This window comes from Molothrus ater, chromosome 13 (genome assembly GCF_012460135.2).
Source record: "Molothrus ater isolate BHLD 08-10-18 breed brown headed cowbird chromosome 13, BPBGC_Mater_1.1, whole genome shotgun sequence".
In the NCBI taxonomy this organism is placed as follows: domain Eukaryota; kingdom Metazoa; phylum Chordata; class Aves; order Passeriformes; family Icteridae; genus Molothrus; species Molothrus ater.
Window position 1 is genome coordinate 7,732,427 of NC_050490.2, and position 20,344 is coordinate 7,752,770.

A 20,344-nucleotide genomic window follows, 5' to 3' on the forward strand; every position below is an offset into this window, starting at 1 on the left:
AATATAATACAAACAATTCTGTATAATACAAACACATTCAAAACAGAGCTTTTTTTCTTTTTTTTTGGTTTTTTTTTTTTTGGTCAGAAATACTTCTTTTCAGGCAGATGCAGAATTCCTTCAGGGTCATCCTTGAGCATATTTTGGAACAGTAGAACAGTATCCCTGAGTACTTACTTTGAGTTATTATTTAGAGAAGAAATTGAGGGGTAGTCAAGACTTTAAAGCTAGCTTTATTCTAAATAATTAAATACAGTTGGAAATAATGCTATGTAATCCTATGTTAATAATAATCTTTAATGAATGTGTTTTGTATATAACTTTGGAGACAAGCTTCAAACTGAATTTTCTTCCTTGCTCTATTTTCTTTCTCAAGTCCTTGGATTGACCACTACTTGAAATTTGTTTATTTCTTCTCCAAGTTTTTAATCTGCAATATCCGTACCCAGACACCACATGATACATGCAGCCTTCTCCAAATGGACTTAACCCACTTTGTGTAAATACAAGTTATGTTTCAGATATATTTTGTGAAAAAAGCCAAACTACTTAAATAGTACTTATGTTGGTTTTTCAAGTGTAGGAGTTGACTACTTCGATAGTTAAAGCTAGACTTCAAATGCACCTCATTTTGGAAAAGGTTTTTTTTGTGCTGTGTAACTCTTGCCACCTGACAGAATAACCTTGCCAGAGTGCAGCCTTTGCTTCCTTTTTCATACATATTTATTCTGCTATCCCAGGATCATCCAATGGGAATTCATTACTTCAGCAATGATTGAAGAAATCTTATTTTTAATCTAAGTAATTTTCTGTGAAGTTTAATTCATAACGTAAGAGCACCTCCTGGGTAATAACGAAAAATTATATATTTTTAATGAAAAGAATTGCCTTGAGTCCTCACTGTCCAGCAGACTTGCCTCCTGCTCTCCGAAACTCATAGATCATCTTTACTATATCATGTTTAATATTTCATTACAATTTAATTACTGGAAAAATTCAAGATTAACAATAAAAATTGTCTCAATTTGACTTAGGGGCTTTTAGAGTTGTAGGGAAGACTGGTTTCCAGTTGGTTCTCTTACATTAAGAAACAGAAAATTGCTTTGGGAAGAGCTCAGACTAATAAGACTTGCAGGCTCTCTTATTCCAGTTTGAACACTGATGCAGATTTATCAAATCCTTATTATTGTGTGTGTGGGCTTGTGAAAATGCTCCGTGATATTTCCAAATGGCCCTGAGTTCTCTGGGTTTTATGTTCCCAAATAATTTTTAGCAGCCTCCTAGTTCTAGTTTGTATTGATGAGAAGTGAGGAGAAGCCCCCTCAGTTTCCGGGCTGGTCAGTGAGAATGAGCCAGCAGAGCTGATGGTGGCAGCCAGGGCTGATGCCTTATCTACTTTGGGAATCCTTTTTCAACAAAAATATCTACCTCTGATTGCATTTCTACAAACCATAGCTGACCTATGCAAAGTATAGCTGTACCAGATATTCTATTTGTTGTTCTATATGTTAAATGCTAAGATAAATAAACAACCATACCCCCCCCACTAAACCACAAGCACATAATTCTTTCTTCCTTGTTTTTTTTTTTTGAGGAAAATATTATACACAGCTCTTTGCAACTTAATTTAAAATTCAGTATAATCACAGATCAAGACAGCATGTTAAATCTGAATTAAAATCTTGGCAGTTTTTAATTTTAAATTTGGATGCCAATTTTCACTTCTAGCTTAATGAATTTAAATAGTTCTGTGAATTTAGTTCTGTGAATTTTGGAGAGTATTCAGCCTTTTGGGGTAATTGAATTTTTTCTTTTTCCTTGGGTGAAAAACAAGGTGCAATGCTTAGAGCATAAACTTGGAATCTGAGGCTGCCTGAATTTAAATTCTGATGTTGTTGCCTGCCCTTTATAATTTAAACAAAACATTTAATCTTCTTGCCTCAGTCTTTCTGTGTATGAATGATGGGGCATTGCTTGCCCCAGAAGATGATGATTGTGGGTAAATCACATAAGCTCAAAGCACCATGGAAGCTGTGACCAGGTGCCCCTGCAGCCTCTTCACTCACTCTGCTCTTACCTCTGACTGGACAGAGTCAACTCACATGGGTGGTTTTGGGGGGGCTGTGTATGTCCCTGTAATTTAAGTTGATTTTGGTGTTTTTCAGGTATTGTGTGACTATAGTTTTACATAGTAGAAGTTGCTGTGCTGTATTTGTTACTGCTGAGTTCAGAAGCCATTTTTAATTTCTATAAAAGTGTTCTGATGGCAAACATTTTATGAGCCTGGAGGGTGGGCAGAAAGAATGGGAAAAACCTCTTGCACTGCTTGCCTATTATTTATTGGCTAAAGATACACTGAAAGTGTTCTTATAATGGAATTTCAAAATGAATCTAGAACTTTATTCCTCCTGCTATAGCTCCTTTCCAGGATGGTCTGAAGAGATTTTTTGTTTTTCTCCTTTGTTTCTTTCTTATTGTTATTCACAGTCACCTTGGTATATAGATGTGTGCTAATTATCCTCTATCAGTCCGTTTCAATAATTTACAGTTTAAAGGACTCAAAGGCCTCTCTAGGTGGCAGGTCTGATTTAGAATAGCACAGTCTTTGTTACATGGGCCCTTTTCTTTCAACTCTGCCCTTCCTACTGCAATGTCTCTTGTTTTGGTTTTTAGGTATCTCTTTTTCAACGGTATTTTATTTAACACTGTCATCCACAAGCTGCTGCTGTAAGTAATGATACTGTTCCAGACTCTCCTCCTCTTTCTGGCAAATTGTTTTCTCCTCTGTGTTCACTTTGCTCTCTGCACAAAAGCAGATGCTGTTCTCTAAATACTGCAGTTGACTGTGTTTGTTTCCATTAGCAATGTCTGACACTCTGGATTTTAAACCTGGTCTGTGTTTCAATAAGCTGGTTCTGGGCATTGCATCCAGCTAGACAGGACTCTCTTAGCTGGCACTAGCCTCAATAGCTCACTTGGAGTGTTTGACAAAGATTTAACCCCTTCTCACAGATTATTTAGCCAGCCAGTGTAAATAACAATATTTGTCAAAATTGCAAGCTGTTTATGAGTATTTTTCTATGTATTTATTATTTCTGTTGTATTTTCTTTTTAAAGAGATTCAATTCATGCAATGAATTTTGTGTATAAGTTTTATTTCCCTCTGACAGAGAAGGATATGTACTTAAAGTTACACTCTTCATTGCTTCCATCTAATAAGTGTAGTAAGTTATTGCTAAGTGTAAACAGCATTCTTTGTTTCTATTTTTTTTCTGCTGTGAAATTTCTCCCTGATCAGAGATGAAATTCTCTGTAGTAAAGGGAAGATGTGCTGTTTTTATAGGGACTGTTGAACATCACAGAGCATATTTGTAGGAGTTAAGTTCACTGCTGCTACTGACTCCAGCTCACTTCAGCAGTTCCTGCAATGCTTTGTCTCTACTGAGCAGGGGAGAACGAAGGGCTTGACCTAATTTCAGGGTGGACACTGTGCTGAGGAAGCTCAATCTGGCACAGGAGTTCCTCTGCAAATTACACAGGAAAAGCAGATAGTGTTTTAAGGGCATATTGATTTATTTTTGTCTCCTGGGCACAAATTCACATGTTGATACATTGATGCATCATTAGATCCAAATTGCTGTTGTTTCTTAAGCTCCTCAAGAGAATATTCCACCTCATTGATGTTGTTGTGTCTTGGATATTTATTATTCAGGGAAATAATATCTGCAGGCTCTGTAGCTTGAACTTGTTTATGGTGGCTTCTGGGCTGGGAATACATTTATCTTCTTGTAACAGAGGGTAGTGACATGCAGAGCACACTTATTCAGACTCCACTTGGTACAAAAAAAGGGGGAAGACCCTCTCAGGTGTCAAATTCTGTCTTGTACCTCTACTGAAATTAAAACCAACAGAAGTAACTCTTGAGCCAGAGTAGAACATGACAAAAATTCAGATAAATCTACCTTTCTGTGTCATATTGGTATCACAGAGCCTTTTCTGGTTCTGCCAGGAGTAAAGGAGTAGGATGCAGTCTGAATCCACACTCCCTGTCAGCCCTTTTCCACATCCATTCCTCTTTTTGTTTCCTCTCCATCTTTTCCTCTGAGTGTATACCCATACAGTCCAGCCATTCTGGGTATCCAATTTGCTTGTGAAGTGTTTTTTATGTCTGACTGCTGTGTAATGCTCAGAAACACTGGGTGGTTTCTATGGACAAAGCCCTGCCACGTGTTGTAATTTCAAGTCCATCTAGCAGGCATCATACAGGGGCTGTTATCTAGAGGAGGGGAATGGATTCACTCTGCTGTAGTTTTCCATTAGTGTTCTACTGTAAATTGCATATTTTCACAATTCCTTTTCAGTTTTTGTTTCTGCTAGTCAGTAATTGACATTTGTTTTCTCACTGCCATGACCTCAGGCCGGGAGGCTTAACTCACATTGCAGTCAGTGCTGTCACTGGCAAGAGAAATTCTCTTGCTTAAATGGGTAAACATGAGTGAACAAAATGTGTAGGCCCTCTTAGACCTGAATGGAAGGCAAGTTAGAGCTGCCTCAGTAATGGTTAGCAGCTCTTGTGTATCTTGGGCAAGTAATGATGGAGATCTGAGTTTTGCCTCAGTCTGGTCTGTTACAGCTCCACTTGTGCTTACCCCAGGGTTTATTTTTTCCTTGGTGTATTTGGTCAGACAACAGTGTGTGTCCAGTTTACAGAGCAGAGCTGGGAACAGCTCAGGAAGCTGTTCTGTGGCCTGAACTGCTCTCTGGTTTGTCCTCTTTTCCTGGAACTCCTACTACTGCTCAAAAAACCCCCTAGAGAAATGGGTGTTAACTTATGTGAGAGCCTGAGGCAATGCAGGTTGGAGCCTGGGACTGCAGTGTGTAGAAATAACAGAAAAATATTAAAGAGCAGACTTCACTTCCTTGGATTAACTTTTCTGATTATCTTGTATTTATTTTGTTGAAAATTCATCTATGATGTTTTAATGGCTTTCACTACAAAGTGTACAGTATGCCCACTTGTTATTTCATATTCTGCAGTGAATAATTCATTGTGCTAAATTGATAGTGAAGGCTTTCAGCTGTAATTGCTGGAGTCTTTGAAATATGAAACTGAATTCTTACAATGAAATGGTCATAGGCTGAGTCACTTAGGAAGTTTGTTTAGGTAAGCTGTCAGCTACAGACTCTGTTTGAAAAGATACTGTTGTTCACTTGGTTGCCTATTGGCTTTATCTTCAAATTAGCTTTTATAGATTGATCATTTAGAAATGCATTTATGCTCTGTAGTGTGTGTATGTATTCATTCAGCATAGAACACTCAGGAGAAACAGATATTTTCCAGACACAAACTGTAGTTTTTCTTTCTCTCAGCCAATACTTGCAGTGACACATTTTTAGAATATCCCAGATCTGCTTATTAGTCTCAGTCTTGTGTTTGTATCAGGTCTTGATTATAATTTCTTTAAAAAATTTAGAATTTATCTCCTGAAGATTTATTTCTATGAATTTTTCATAATACAAGTCAATCACACAAATCTGGTGCCAAAATGCAAAATAATATGAGAATACCATCAAAATAAGCTTGTGTAAACAGCTAAATGCTTTCCAACACTTGCCCAGCTGTATTTTACAAATAACATTGAATCCATTTATGTTGATTTTATGTCTGCTAGCTGAATTTAATTTAATACAATGACTTAGTATTCTCCTCATATTTGTTCAGGTCTTTAGATTTCAAGGGTTTGTGAGAAATGTGTATTTAATTCAGACTAATACAGTAATGGTAAATTATTATTCTGTTTACAGTATTTATCTACAAATTTGATTTCTACAGTCACTAGCATGAGAATATAAATGAAAACTGGTAAAACAAATGGAAGAAAAACAATGGAAATGATTGGTCTATTATTATTATTCTTTTCTGTAAGCTTCTCAAGTAAATCACTAGAGTCATGTCTACCTAAGCCGAATGGTGGCGTTTGCACATGCCAGGAATTCTTTATGAAAGAATCCTGTTTCTTTCAGGATACAGACAAATGATTTAAAAAAAGTTTCATATTTTGCTGCTGGGACTGGTTGAGCCTCCTGATGATAGCCCAACACCCATGAACTGATCAATTTGATGCAAATTTAAGTCTCCAGAAGACATAAAAGGTATGAAGAACTATGCATATCCAGTTCCATCTTGCAGATTTTTCCTTTGGTATTTTAGCAGTTTCCTGAGTTCAGTGTCCATAGGCAAAGAAAGGCCAGTTCCAGCACTGTGTTCTTAATTCAGGTGTCATCTCAATTGGCATTAGGAGAAAAACCTATTTTAAGTAAGGTGTTTGAGATTCAGAATGGCTGCTAGTTTTAGTTTCTTATATTATTTTAATTAATACATTACCTCTTTGCTTATTTTGTCAGATATTAGCTTAAAATTGCTTTAAGGAAAATTTAATTCCGTTTCTATATTTGGCTCTTACATTTTTATCCTAGCAAACAAAATAAAAAGGGAAAAATATTTCTCAGTCTTTATTGAACAGTTTTATGTAAAACTGTCAGTTGACTTGAAGAGCTGTCATATGACAGACTTCACTGAATGTATCTTTTCAGGTGCACATCAAATGGTTTCCATGTAGTAGCTGTTCCTTGGAGAATGGAAAATTTGTTCTCAAATTAATCATGCTGTTCTCTGCTGTCTTTTTTTCTCCTTTATTTCCCTAAGAGCATATATGTGTATTTGCCATCTTAACTAACCAATGCAAATGGAATTCCATGTAGGATTTTGGTTGCATCACTGTTGCTGAGAAGTGAAGCTGCAGGAACAGCTGACAGTTTGCTTAGGTTAGCTCAGCTGAACTAAGAAAATTCTCACGAGTTGATTTTTTTTTTAAATGGGATATTTACTTTCTGAAAAGAGATTATAACAGCTTTTAAAACAGCACTGAAAACTCTGCCATGTCAATCATTTTGACTTCATTAAATGTGTGAGGTCCAACTGCTTGTGCTACACTATTTAATTTACCTGTATTTTGATTCATAACAAGGTTTAAGGCAGTCCTGTGCTGTAGAGTTAAGGCTTTTTCGTCTTATCTTCCACATGACAACTTTTGATCTATAAATATTTCTCTGTCAGAAACAGTGAAACACTGAAGAATACTGTGTAAAGCTGTGGATTATAAGGGATGGTTTTACCAGCTTGCCTGATTGCTTCTGCTCTGTGCAGCTGAGGGAGACCACTACAAGCAGTAATTGCCTGCCTTGACTGATTTCATAGTTATTCCTTTATCCCCAGTCTCGGGGATAAACAGTTAAGTGGTGGTGATTACATTATGCACTAAAATGTGTGCCATTTTACGGTAGAATAAACAACCACAGAAAAATATGATGAAAGTGCTCCAGGTAAAAAAAACAGAAGCTGTTTACTCCAGCTTTTCTGGTTTAATTCACAGGGCCACAAATTACATATTCTGGAATTCTTTCTGCATTTTGTCCACAATAGTGTTCTGTACCAGGAGCAACTTCATCTCTTGATTATTTTCCTTTTGTATTTGAAACTGAGTCTGATGATGTTTTCTTACATCAAATCTTGTTAACTGTAAACAGAATCTGTGCCTACTGTTGAAACTTAGGGCTATACCTGGCAGAAACACAATTTGGAATCCATGATCTTAGGGGAGTGTTCTTAACTCTCTAAAGACTGTGCATAACTTCTCTAAATGTCTAAATATACTTATGACAAATCTAATTTTTAGTATTCAAGGAAGAAGTTTGAGATATTTAAACACGTTAAAATCTCATCTAAACATCTAACCAATATCTCCTGGAAAGAATCTGGTTTATGTGCGTGGAGTCCTGTGTTAGGTTGTTAGAAGACTGACATCAGCATACAAACTATGTGTCCTCCCTTCCCTTAGCTACTTTTCCCCTAAGCAAAGCTGAAAACTCAAACCTGTGTAATGAGAAACACTTGTGAGCAAAACCAATGACAAATGTGTGGCATTCCACAACATTTTTTATGTGTATGTATATGTATAGCTACCTAATTAATTATATTTTTTAGGACACTGATATATCAAATTTTACACATATAAAACAGCCAGATTCCAGACAGTGCAAATCATACTTTAATATATTATAAAGCTATATAGTAAGCCCACTCCATGGGCTTCACATGCACATAAAACCAAGAGTTACATAAATAATATCAAATGACAAAACTGGAAAGCAGTTTCTGCATACTTTATTTTACAATTATTTTCCTCACTAAATATATTTACAGGACACAGAGTTTGCTTTAGTGCAATACATAGTAATGTTGCATAAGTACAAACTGTTGAACTTTTCTAAAAAAAATTAAAGAATAAAGCACTTAACTGATGTTACAGCTAAGTATGTAAAGCAACGTTAAGAACTCTGAGTGAAAATGCTAACAGAATCTTTTCTTCTCATAAACAGTTTCTAGAAACAAACCACAAACCGGCATTACATATTCCAAACTACTACCCCTTGTACAGTACCATATCATTTAAAAAATCACTTTTTAAAAGCACATATACTGTACTGTACAGCAACCTGTTTCTACAGATACTGACTTACTCTTTTAATACAAATATGATATTACCGTGGCAGTTTTGAAGAACAAAGTTATCGCAAGATATCAAACATCAGTAACAAACTCTGATAAGCACAGCTTCTTGAGAACCTGCTTTAACAGCATTTCTTCACAGTGATATTTATGAAAGGTTGGAAAAAGAGATTAGCATAAAATATTTCCATCCTTTTCAGTTTTTATGCAAAAATCATTACTTTATATTGGTAATTATAAAATTACAAACACTTTCTATAAGTAACTGCATCTGTAGTAATGATAGAAAAAGTCATCAGTAAGACACCTAAAATGAGGCTTGCATAACATGAGAGTTTGAAGAAAACTAGGTACACCTCATTTTTAAAAGAAGAGTAAGGGATGTAACTTAATTTAGAATAAGCAACACAGTTTAACCGTGATAAACTATTATTAATTAAAAAAGCTACTTACTTATTAATAAATGGTAAAAAATAATCAAATTGTGATGAGGTGAAATCAACATTTAAAAAGATATGATGAAACATTTACTCTTAATCTTAGTTTTGGCACTTCATTGGAACAATTACTTTACCAAAGACCAAAATATGTATAAAAGATATACAGCTCCTTGACATACCTTGCAAATATAGTACATAAGTACTGGCAAACACTGAAAACATAGTTAAACATTCCCACAGATTTGCACATGCATGCACTAGTCAGACAACAGCGTTGTATTTATGTTCTTGGCGGTGACAATCTTGCATTACTTGGGTATCTTAGGCCGTTTCTTCAGCAGATCTCGTTTCTGTTTTAAGTCTTACAAATTCTTTAGCAACTTCATCATTGTTCCTCTGAGAGAGTATTCTAAGGATAGTCAGGCCGGTCTCATCCACGGAGATGCTCCTGAGCAGGGGGTACCAGGCGGCGCAGCCGGCCCTGTCGGCGATGGCCTGCAGCTGGATGACAGTCATGCCGATAACGCGGTCCTCCCGCGCAAAGCAGTAATCCTTCACTGACAGGTGCACCTCGTAGGCTCCTGGCTTATCTTCGTTACCCAGCAGGCTGGGAGGATTAACAATAGGAATTTAGAACAAAGATTTCAGTTTAATTTCCCCCAAGGAATTAATTTGCTCTAGAAATCTTGGGCAAATTAAAGTGAGAGTGAGTGGTAGTTTGTTTTGTGGTTCCATTTTGTTACAACAGGTTATCTAGTTTTAAACTTTCTACACAGGTAACCCTTCAGATGGATTGGTGATGGAGCCTCTGTTCTCAGCAGCCTGAACAGAAACAGAATTCCCTCAACAGCTGGAACAGACAGTTACCTTTCCCTGGAAAGGACAAAAAATGTTCAGCTGGTTCCCCAGCTGTCAGCACCATTACTTTAAATCAGCTTCAAAATATACAGAAAATCCCTGGTAGCAGGCATCAAAAGGAGCTTTGTGGTGAGACACAATGAACTCATTTCAGTCAGGGTTGGAGGGTAAGAGGAGGAAAATAAACTGGTCTCAGGAAAGGGCAGAGAAGTACTAAATTTAAAACTCTAGGTTAGGTGGAAGCTTCTTACTGATTTAAAGATTAAATGAAACAATACTATTAACACATGCACAACCCAATACACATTTTGATATCTCTACAGGAATTATCTAGAAATAATAACTAATACTTCTGTCCAAACAAATACCTAGGCCAATAGATTCCTAGGGATAGAAATAGTTATTCCTTTGTAGGGAAATTAATTGTACATTTTAACCAGGTTTTGTAGGACTGAAAGCTTGGTGTCTGCCATTCATTTTCATATACAACAAAGATACAAATTAGTAAATAATTTTGAAATGGTGTCTATATATCTATGTTAGGATGGCTTTTCTTGTTATTAATGGTTTAAAGGCAAAAGTATTTTAGGGAAATTTTCAAAAAATATGCAACTCCTAGAGATGAAAGACTTACAATTGGAAAGTTTCATTGTACTTTGGTGACCAGGTGTTGCTCTTTGTCTTGGTTCCATGTTTTCTTTTCTTGTCACTTAATTTAGGACCCAGTATGCAAACTTCCACGAATGGCCGGAACATAGCTGTTGTTTGCCAGTTTAGGTTATTAATTGCTACAACTATAAAGAGTTTAAAAAAATGACGTTAAATACAATTCCACTGGAAGTGTTCCAATTAATTACCCTGTATGACTTGGTATAGCCAGTGAAAGGTGACCTGAGAGCTTTCCTATGGAATATGAATACCTGGTAAGCCTAGGAGATGCTTTGCCCCTTCCCTGCCAAGTGAAGATGTCTGACTACTTTTAGGTTCAGAAGTATCAAATGTTAATGTGTATTTTATAAATCCTTTACATTTGCAGCTTCTTTTTACCTGCTACCTTCACTGCAATTAAAAAAATCATCTTATACTAATTTGAATGATCCTGTGTTTCTGAAATTCAGGTTGTGCAGAATAAAGGCATTTTATCAAAAATGCGGCTTCTTAAGACTTGGTGTAGTCATTCACCACTCAGCTTTGCTGTAGTTCTTATAAGATGAATTATGTACAAGCAATTGAGAAGTATAATTTGGCACATTTTAATTTATAAGTCTATAATTTAGTATAATAACTTTAAATTACCTAGACAGAGAAGCATAGACAGTACTTGCCTGCATAATCTGAGTTTCTGCTGATGTTGAGCAAGGAAGAAGTGCACTCCTAATCACCTGAAGTGTACTCAGAGTTTCTCGAGTACTGTAATACCTGTCATTTTTTATTTTAGTACTGGTATGTTTGACTTAGGATGTAGGGCTTGGAGGTTTGGTCTTTGTTGTTGCTTTCTTTTTAAAGTTGCCTGTTTGAAACTTACCTTTCACAGTGACTTTATGCTCACCAGTTCCAGGATGGGTAGAGACATCCACCTGTACAGATATCTCACCCACTGAATTATTAGCAGTTTGACCTGAAACAAGAATTACTGGTTAGCACACCTGGCTTCTCAATGCATCCAGAGAAATAGACACCCAAAGGTGAGTGGTATTTTCCTTTAGAAACACTTCAAAATTTCTGATGTGTTTCACATTTCAGTGAGAATCAGTTACAGATTCATAAATGATTTTGCCACAAAAAACTGGATAATTGCAAATATCTGTGGAAAGTGCCTCAGTGAAAAAAATCTTGTCCATCTGGAGCTTTCCATTCTGGTTGTCATTAGATGTGTTTGCATCTTGAAATGCCGAAGTTGGTGGGTTTGTCAAGCTTTTCATGTACCCTTCCAAAAATCTTACTGCTAAATGTATGTTTGGAAAGTTACGTCCATATCTCTATTGATGAATCCTTTGCTGAAGGTTTTGTCTCAACAAATTACTGAAGTTCTGCACTGACACAGACAGAGGGGCTTAAAGAATTTGTAAAAAAGGTAGGAACCAAATGGACCAGAAAAGCTAAATAGTAAGAATAATAAAATGGCTTTATTTAGAATCACAGACTGAAGTATTATCTGACTATAGTAAAATTTGCTTTTACTTGGGAAGAGAAAGGAAATTCTCATTTGGTGAAGGTCATAAAGTTAAAGCTGGTTTTCTTTTCTCTTGCAAACACAGTGTCATTAGGCCATATATCATGGAGTAGCATGTTTTTAATGGAGTTACATTTAACCCTGGGTGCTAACTTGTGTGAAAAAGCCTTCCCTTATATTTATGTGGATTAGCTGGATTAAATGCAGACAATGCCTGTAATTCAGAAAGCAGCTTGCCCAGGATAGGAATCCAATACTATATATGTTTGTATATATAGAGCATTCTCATTGCTTTTGTGATAGTGAAAAGTAAATGAAAGAGAGCAGGGGCTGGAGGTCCTAGAGCATTAATCTGTCTCATCCTTTCATATTGTGAAATTCCACCTTTTCAATGTTCCATAATGCATGGAATTCAACCTCAGCACAGGTACTTCTTGTGGTGATGAACCTCATTATGAATGATGCTGTTGATTACATCTGTAGCCTTCCTTCAGCTGTGAAGTTTGAGTTGAGCATACTGTAACTCTGTTCCAATTATAAAGCTTTCAATGCCAAGCCAGACAGGAGAAGTGAACCAGGAATTTGCACCACCTAAATCTTAGGGACACTGCATTAGTAGCATAAACTGAGAGAGAGAATGAGAAGTTCTTGAACCCTCTCCCAATAACAATTAATAATTTACTCCTGATTGCAGTGGAGGATGAATTAAGCTGATCTTGAATATCGCTGAAATGATCAGCTGGTGTAAATTATGTGTTTTAGCCTCTAGCTTAAAAAAAAACCCAAATCAAAACCCCAGGAAAGTTTTAAAAGAGGACAATTATCATTTTTATTTGATAGCCTTAAGAGCAGCCTGTGGATGGTGGTAGTAGCAGAGTGTGCAGTGTTAACCTCTAATAATGTCAGGTAGGATTTCATCAGGACAAGAATCTACAAATATGTAAGATTAGACTTGTTCTCTTTCTTCACCTTTTTTATTAACTTACGCAAAATATATTCTTGCAGAGGTCTCCTAATAAGTGTCTCTTTCCTTCTCCTGGTAGCCCATAATTGACAACAGTGCTCCAAGCAGCACTGCAAATATATGAATAGTCTTGTATGTACAGTACTGCTGCTTGATATGGTTATAAAGAAATCTGTGCAAAACATCACCCAGTTTTATACTAAAAGCAGCTGACATTGAAATGACCCTACATCCAGTAGTGCTGAGAAAACCTCCTTTGCAGAACATCCCAGTGAGCATAGACAATTCCTAGTGGAGTCTAGAACATAAAGTTGGTTTCTTTCAGTAATCATCCCATCCATCTTTCTCTTTCTGACCTGCTGAACAAACTAGAGATACAATTCCAGGACATTTAGTATTTGCTTACAGCATCTCTTGCTGACATTCAAGAGCTAGGGTACTTAATTTTGAAGCCTCTGATCTGTCTAGTTCTGCTGTTTTGTTTTCTTTTCTTGCTACCACTTCTTGAACAGTCACAGCAGGAATTAGTGATTCTGACTGCACTATAGAAAGGTCCATTTATCCTACTACATTTAATAAGCCAATTTAGCTGACAATAAATCTCTTCATGCACTGCAGAGGATGATTGCACTTTTCTTCCTTTAGTACTGTAATAAAACTCATTTGAAGGCTAACAAACTTATAAATGATTCTGCCTCATGTTTGAAAACCTTATGGATGTTTAATTATTACTGCTTGCTCTCTAATATCTGCTTTACATTTTATTTGTTGGTATATTTATATTATTCAAAATACAGCATCCTCTTACTGGTGGGTGTTCGAGTGATCACCTGCATTTAAAGTGCAGTCATTCTTTTGCAGCAAATAAATGGTAAAGAATAAAAATATCTCCTCTGGAGATCTCCTCAAAGATGCTTGCTCCTCAGGGACTAGAAAGGCCTAGAGGTCAGGCTTTTATCCCTCCTTATTTAGCACCTGGAATGATATCATATAACTGATGGATACCTGTAGTTTGTGTTTATTTCTTGAAGACCTAGAGGAAACTGATACACAACTTTTTTCTAATTTAGGTGCTTTACTATTTCATTTAAGGAACAACCAGAAATTTTCAAATGTGAAAGCCTCTTAAGTGAATATTTTTGTAAAGACCTTTTGCTTTACCACTGGTCTGGTTTTAACTATATGTACTTTAAAAATAATTATTTTTCTGCCACTATTCTGAGTCCATTTGCTTTGCTATCAGCATATGCTGGAGTACTTCTATTAGATGTAATTCAGCAAGTTTCTTCTTTCTTTGTTCTTATCTTTCCTGTTGGTTGCTTGCAATAGTGTGCTGATTTCTGCAGCTTGTAATACAGTTGTTTTTTTTTTTTTTTTTGCATGAAATAAGGTTGTGTAACACATGGTTCTGACCTCAATTTGAAACTACAGTGGATGAAGCAGGGATTATTTCTTGAGTTAAATTCAGTCTGAAGTATGGGTTATGAGAGAACTGGAAATGCTCTGTAGGACTTAAATTTCCTGTTAGAATACAGGTATAGCTTTCAAAATATGACAGTTAATAATATAATGGTTTTGACAAGCAAAAGAAGAAAAGGTCTTTCTTTTTCACTTAGAAGAGCTGCTAAACAATTTAAGCAATTTTTATTTTCTGTAGTATGATGTCATCTATCTGCTTGTTTAAACTATAGTTACTATCAGATTATTGTTTTAATGCAATTCCATTTATTTATGAAATATTGAGGTTATGCTTTTCTTTGTACAATTACAAGTTGCAATGGAACACAGAACTGAATTTTGGCTTGGCAATTGAAAATAATTTGTTTTCATTTTTGAATGTGTAATATCCCTCCCTGTGTTGGTGACTTCACAAGAAAAGGATGGAGTTACTTTTAGAGATAAGCATATTTACCTAATGAAAGTGAGTATTATATTTTCTTGTTTTCAGGTATGTCTTCCCTTTTCAGCTTTCAATTCTCTGGCATAAGAATGAAGAAATCTGAATCAGACCAGCTGAAGCAAAGCCTTTTCTGCAGCCTTATAAAAACATAGGTAGGGTTTGCAGTATGAGCTCTGTGTTGTGAGATGAGTATTGATTTTTCTTCTTAAGTGATACAAACTACTTTAAGTCAAGATAAAAAATATAGTGCAGAATCCTGCCATTATGTATTTATTATTCTATAACAACATTGTGAACTGGAGCTACTGTAAATTTGTAAGAAAAAATATTTCCCTATGTCCAATAAATAACCATTTTACATGCAAGAGTGGTGTTTACTTTGGAGAAATTAGTGGCAATAAATGAGAGCTAATTCAGGAAACTCTATTTGAGACTGTCTTTTTATGTAGTTTGCTAAAATTAAAATAATATTTGTTCAAATGTTATTAGTGTTAATGCTAAACAAGTGTAAATAGTCACAGCACTGGCTATAGTTTATGAAATTACTGAAGATTCAAGGCATTTGCTAAACTAAACCATAGCCATTTAATTTTGATATGCTTTAAGTAGTTTAAAAGGGGAAGGTACAACTTAAAAAGGTGACTCCTTCTCTCCTTTTTTCAGGAGTGACTTAAGAGAAGTTTCACCAGTACTGGTCTCAGCACAGACTAAGGGTAAGTCAAGTGTACCATGGAGTGGGGAAGTTCATGCAATAGGCCAGCAGAAGTATAGTGAGAGTTTATCCTTTGGCTTTTAGAGTTCTGTCTTGATTGGGAAAATGTGGTTGAATTTAGCTGAAGTTAAAATTATCTTGTCCTGCTTGACCTGAAACAAGAGCTCTTGTCAATGTACAAAATATATGGTCTTTCAGAAGTCTTGGAGTGTTCCTTGAAATTCTGGGCTGGCAGAATTCACAGCCTGTCTTCAGCTGTGAACCAACCATGGGGTTTCAGCCCTACAGCAGTGAACCCCCAAGTTCCTGCAACTGAGCTGGGTTTTGCAGGTCAGGCTTGTAAAAGCTGTGCTGCTGTTTTACAACTGATTCATGCTTGGCTCAAGTGCACAAAGAATGGTTTGGTTACAGAAGATTTTGAAAGCAACCCATATAATAATCTGAACGTATGCAAGAATGTTATCCTGTAGCTGAATTTAGAGGAAAAACCCCACATTTTTACAGCATGAACTAATGTTTACTATTATTATTATTATTAATGTACAAATAAAGTGACAATTAAGTCCAGAGTAAATAAAATCAATCTGAGATCTGGACCTTGGGTCTGATGGTGCACTGATGGCACACTATTCTCATCTGGCTGTGTTTTATGTGCTCTTTGCTAAGGTATCAGTGACCACCTAGTGTGTTAAATACTGGTCACTCAGGCTTTGGAATGCAGTTCTCCTCACTAAACTGCCTTCAGGTTTCTCAAAATCCTTTAGGTCAGTATCCATGTCCTTTTTAGAGACTCCAGCAGTGACCTGCTCCATGGAATGGTTCCTGGCAGAGGCAGCACTCGGGTATGATTGAATAAGAAAACTGATCCAGATGAATGTGCTTACAACAGGCACTGCAGAATCAGCTGACTCCTTTCTGGGTAATATTAAATGTGAAGTTCAGATAGGTGGAACTAAATTTCATTACTAGTTTATAAATCATTCTATGTGTTATTATAAGAAGTTTTCCAATCAAACAATACTGATAATTTATTTGCAAAAGAAAATGCTGCTCTGCATGTTTAACATTTGTAGGTTGGGAATAAAACAGGACAAGTGCTCTTAACCTCCCCCCTTCTCATGCCAATCAGACAAATTTTTGCTCTTCAGTTTCTTAGAGTAGCTGCAGCTTAGTCATGGTGAGTGAGAAACTATCTTAACCTGGGGGTAAAAGTAAACCTGGCTGTTGTCTGATTCTTGTAGTCATTACAGGAAAAACAAGCATCCAATTCTATCTACAGTCATAGTTATTATACAATAGATACTTTCTTTACATTTCCAAAATTCTTCTTTCCGTTGCTTTGAGCTTAAAATTATATCCAACTGTCTATTGATTATGGATTGGCAATGTGGAAAAGATAGGCCAAATATCTAATTATATTCCACAGAAGATTTCTCATTTGCAAACAGAGTAATTTTAACTAAAAGCTAATAATGCAGTTATAGCTGTGAGGCTGGAAATCATAATAGATGATGATTTAGTTATTTTAAATGAGGCATTAAACGATAATGAAAAGTTTTGAGTCACTTTTCCTTAAGTTTCATTCCCAGAGGCTACATTTCTAACAATACTGGTGTGCAAATATAGGCATAGTAATGTGTGCACAGAAATGAGCACAGACCTCAGGCTGAAATCATGATGAAAATAAGAAAATGCAATTTTGTCGCTCAGGATTTATAAAAGATCACTTATGGCTACAACTTAACTATTTTTTTCCTCCTGAAGCTACAATGAAGGTATGTGTTAATTTTCTGCTTGGATCCATATTGCTAATTTTTTCTTTTTGAGAGGGGGGAAAAAAGGACTCTACTGCCTTACATGTAAGAGTTTTATAGCTATTTTTCAATTTTTAATATATGAGTTACTAAGAGAGAGCTCAGTTTTAATATGGAAATAGCTTAGGAAATCATTCCTCAGAAATAATCTTGGGACAAGCTGCAAAACTCATGTTTCATGCTTTTTATACTGTGACTAACATACTGTACTTCAGAATAAAAGCAATTTATTTCCAGCTTTACTGTCCAATTAAAACTTTCTGACTCTTATGAGCTGGAGCAGGGTAATTTATTATATCAGTACATTGTATTCTTTCCCAAAGACATGAAGTGGCAGGCAAATCATTTTTATGAATGCTCATTACATTCAGAAGAAATCTAGTAAAGATTACTATGATGCAAAATTCTGCAGTTTTCAGAATGAAGAAAACATTCAGCTTGGAATATGATGTGTGCAGTGCTCCTACAAATAACCCTGGTGCTCAGTGTGCCCCCAGAGCTCAGGGATTGTTCTCCCTGTGCAGTCACAAGCCCCCAAAGGATCTGGCCTCAGGTAAGCTCCAACAACAGCATTAGAGAAGGGATAACATCAATAACATCACTTGGGCAAATTTGTGTCAATAAACTCTAAAATACCACAGGGGGTAGGGAATGTAATCTGCAATCAACAATTTAGAACATTTAAAATATAATAGGATGCATTTGTGTCCCTTGCAGATGACTTACTCTGAGAAGTTTGTGTGGCTATAAACTTCTTTATCAGGGCATCAGTAGTCTGTGTGTAAAGACTGAGAGCGTATTTGAGGGACTGCAGGTCTGGGCTCTTCTCCAGGAAATTCTTTTTCAGCCCACTTCCTCCAGCATGGAAGTATTGCTGAAATGAAAACCAAATATGGTTGTTCACAGGGGAAAAAAAAGACCTCAGTTACAGACATACAACTTTAAGTAAAATGAATGTTTGGAAGTAGCAACAGGCATTTCTACTTTTATTATAGCATTTGAGATAACTGTCATCATCTCTAGTAAAAAGCTTCTTTCCAAGGGTAAAAAAATTAAGCATAAAGGGAAGAAATATACAAAATTTTGATTTTGGTCTTGATAATCTGAAGTATTAATTTGCCAAAACTGGAAAATATTTGAAGCATTCTTTTACCTTGCGGAAAGTGGAATGAGTTTTTTTAATTCTTTATCTAAAAAACCCAAAACATCACAAACCCCTCTCAAATGAAGGCATGGTTTACAAGCCAGTGCTTGTAAAATATAAAGGATATATTACTTTTTAGGGAAAAGGGCAATTTGTAAAACATTTCAGAGAGAATAGTCCAGAGTGTGAAGTTTTAGAGTAGCAGTGTGAGAAGAGGACTTCTGGTTCTACGGGCACAGCTAGATTTGGAATAACAAATATGCTTATGACTTTGATGCCATGCTGACTATGTGAACTATATATATATAAAAACTACATATACAAATGTATTATATCGTTTTCAATCCCAAAGCTGAGTTCAGAAAAATTAGGGGACAGATTCTTCCCTTTTTCCTCCCACAAGGATGAATTTTTCCTCAAGTTTTGTACAGGACAATGTTTGATGAATTAATTCATGTTAGCCACAATGAAAAGATAAATGTGCTACATACCTTCATTTTGTTCAAACACCTTGCAAAGCATTTTGCAACCTCCATTACAATTCTAGGTCTCAAGATCAATAAAGCTCCCATTAATGGCTAATTAGTAAAAATAAACAGTGTTTTGCAGGAACAGAATGACTACTTGATGAGATGCAATATTGGTCCACTCTGTACAGGGAATCTTGGGGACTGTAAGCAGAATTTACTCTCCCTGCCTTTTTGCAGTGTTGCCAAAGGAATGAATGCAATATCTACATTCCAGTTCACATATACACATCTCCACTAGGTACTGTATCCCAGCTTATCTGGACAGCTGGGATACAGACCTAGAGTCCACATCTGCCCTTTGCATTTAGTGCACACATTTCATCTTCCAGTTCTCAAGATTCTGCAGGAGATGAAACATAAATGTTTCATAACAGTTATTATTTACATTTATGTATTGCTACCTACTGACTGCTGAAGGGGAAAAAAATATCTGCGGAGCAAAACAGGGGATTTGAAGTCATCAGGCTGCAATATTTTATATTTTTTAATACGATGTGGACAGTTAGTCTCAGTTTAAAAGGTTCTGAATAAATCTTTCTTTCCAAGCAAATTATTTCATACAATATGTTACAAAAAAACCTCTCATCTTAATTGCTCAAGAGTTTTGTCATGATTTCACTAAGAATCATATTCAATTTATAAGCGAGTGTTAAAATCTGTTAATATTTCCTGCTATTGTGACAATTACTGTGATTTTTTGACGCTGTTTCTCCCAGTAAAATATTATCTGCAGCAGCAGCTACACATGGCTGAAAGCTCCATGAAAGCTTATAGTCATATAAAGAAACAGACACCTGACCCTTGTTTTCCTGAGTTTTTAACAATTTTTTTTTTGTTTTTCCCATAAATGGTAAATTTTGTAAGCAAAGCAGCAATGTTGAACCTATCATTACTGTATAGAACTGAATATAGAAAGATAATGAGTAAACAGGGTTTTACAGATTCAGATGGATCAGTTGTTGCCCTGTTCCTTAGAGATGGAAAACTTAAAATAATTCCCCTGCTACTCTTGCTCCTTTCTGTAGGTTTGTAGGTGGCACAAGAGATTCCAGTCACACTGACAAATGAAAGGGGCAGGTGTCAAGTGCTGGAGCCATTGCAGTCTCAGCCCAAAGCTGCCAAATGCCACAAAAGCCCCTTTGGTGCTGCTTTCTCTCTGTAGAGGGTCTCTGGGTGTACAGAGAACTGGGACAGTATCATCAATGGACATTGTCTCTGGGCTGACATAATGAGGCAGCAG

General features: G+C 36.1%; 1 protein-coding gene across 1 annotated transcript in view; it reads right to left on the reverse strand.

The window, feature by feature from the left end:
- Positions 1-8,085: 8,085 nt before the first annotated feature.
- Positions 8,086-20,344, reverse strand: part of UNC13C (unc-13 homolog C) — a 131,350-nt gene continuing 119,091 nt past the window's right edge. The window contains exons 29-32 of the mRNA XM_036389812.2: positions 18,157-18,304; positions 11,393-11,485; positions 10,502-10,661; positions 8,086-9,616 (exon numbers count right to left, since the gene is read on the reverse strand). Coding sequence (XP_036245705.1) covers positions 9,331-9,616; positions 10,502-10,661; positions 11,393-11,485; positions 18,157-18,304 — 687 coding nt within the window. The 3' untranslated portion in view covers positions 8,086-9,330. The remainder of the gene's footprint in view (positions 9,617-10,501; positions 10,662-11,392; positions 11,486-18,156; positions 18,305-20,344) is intronic.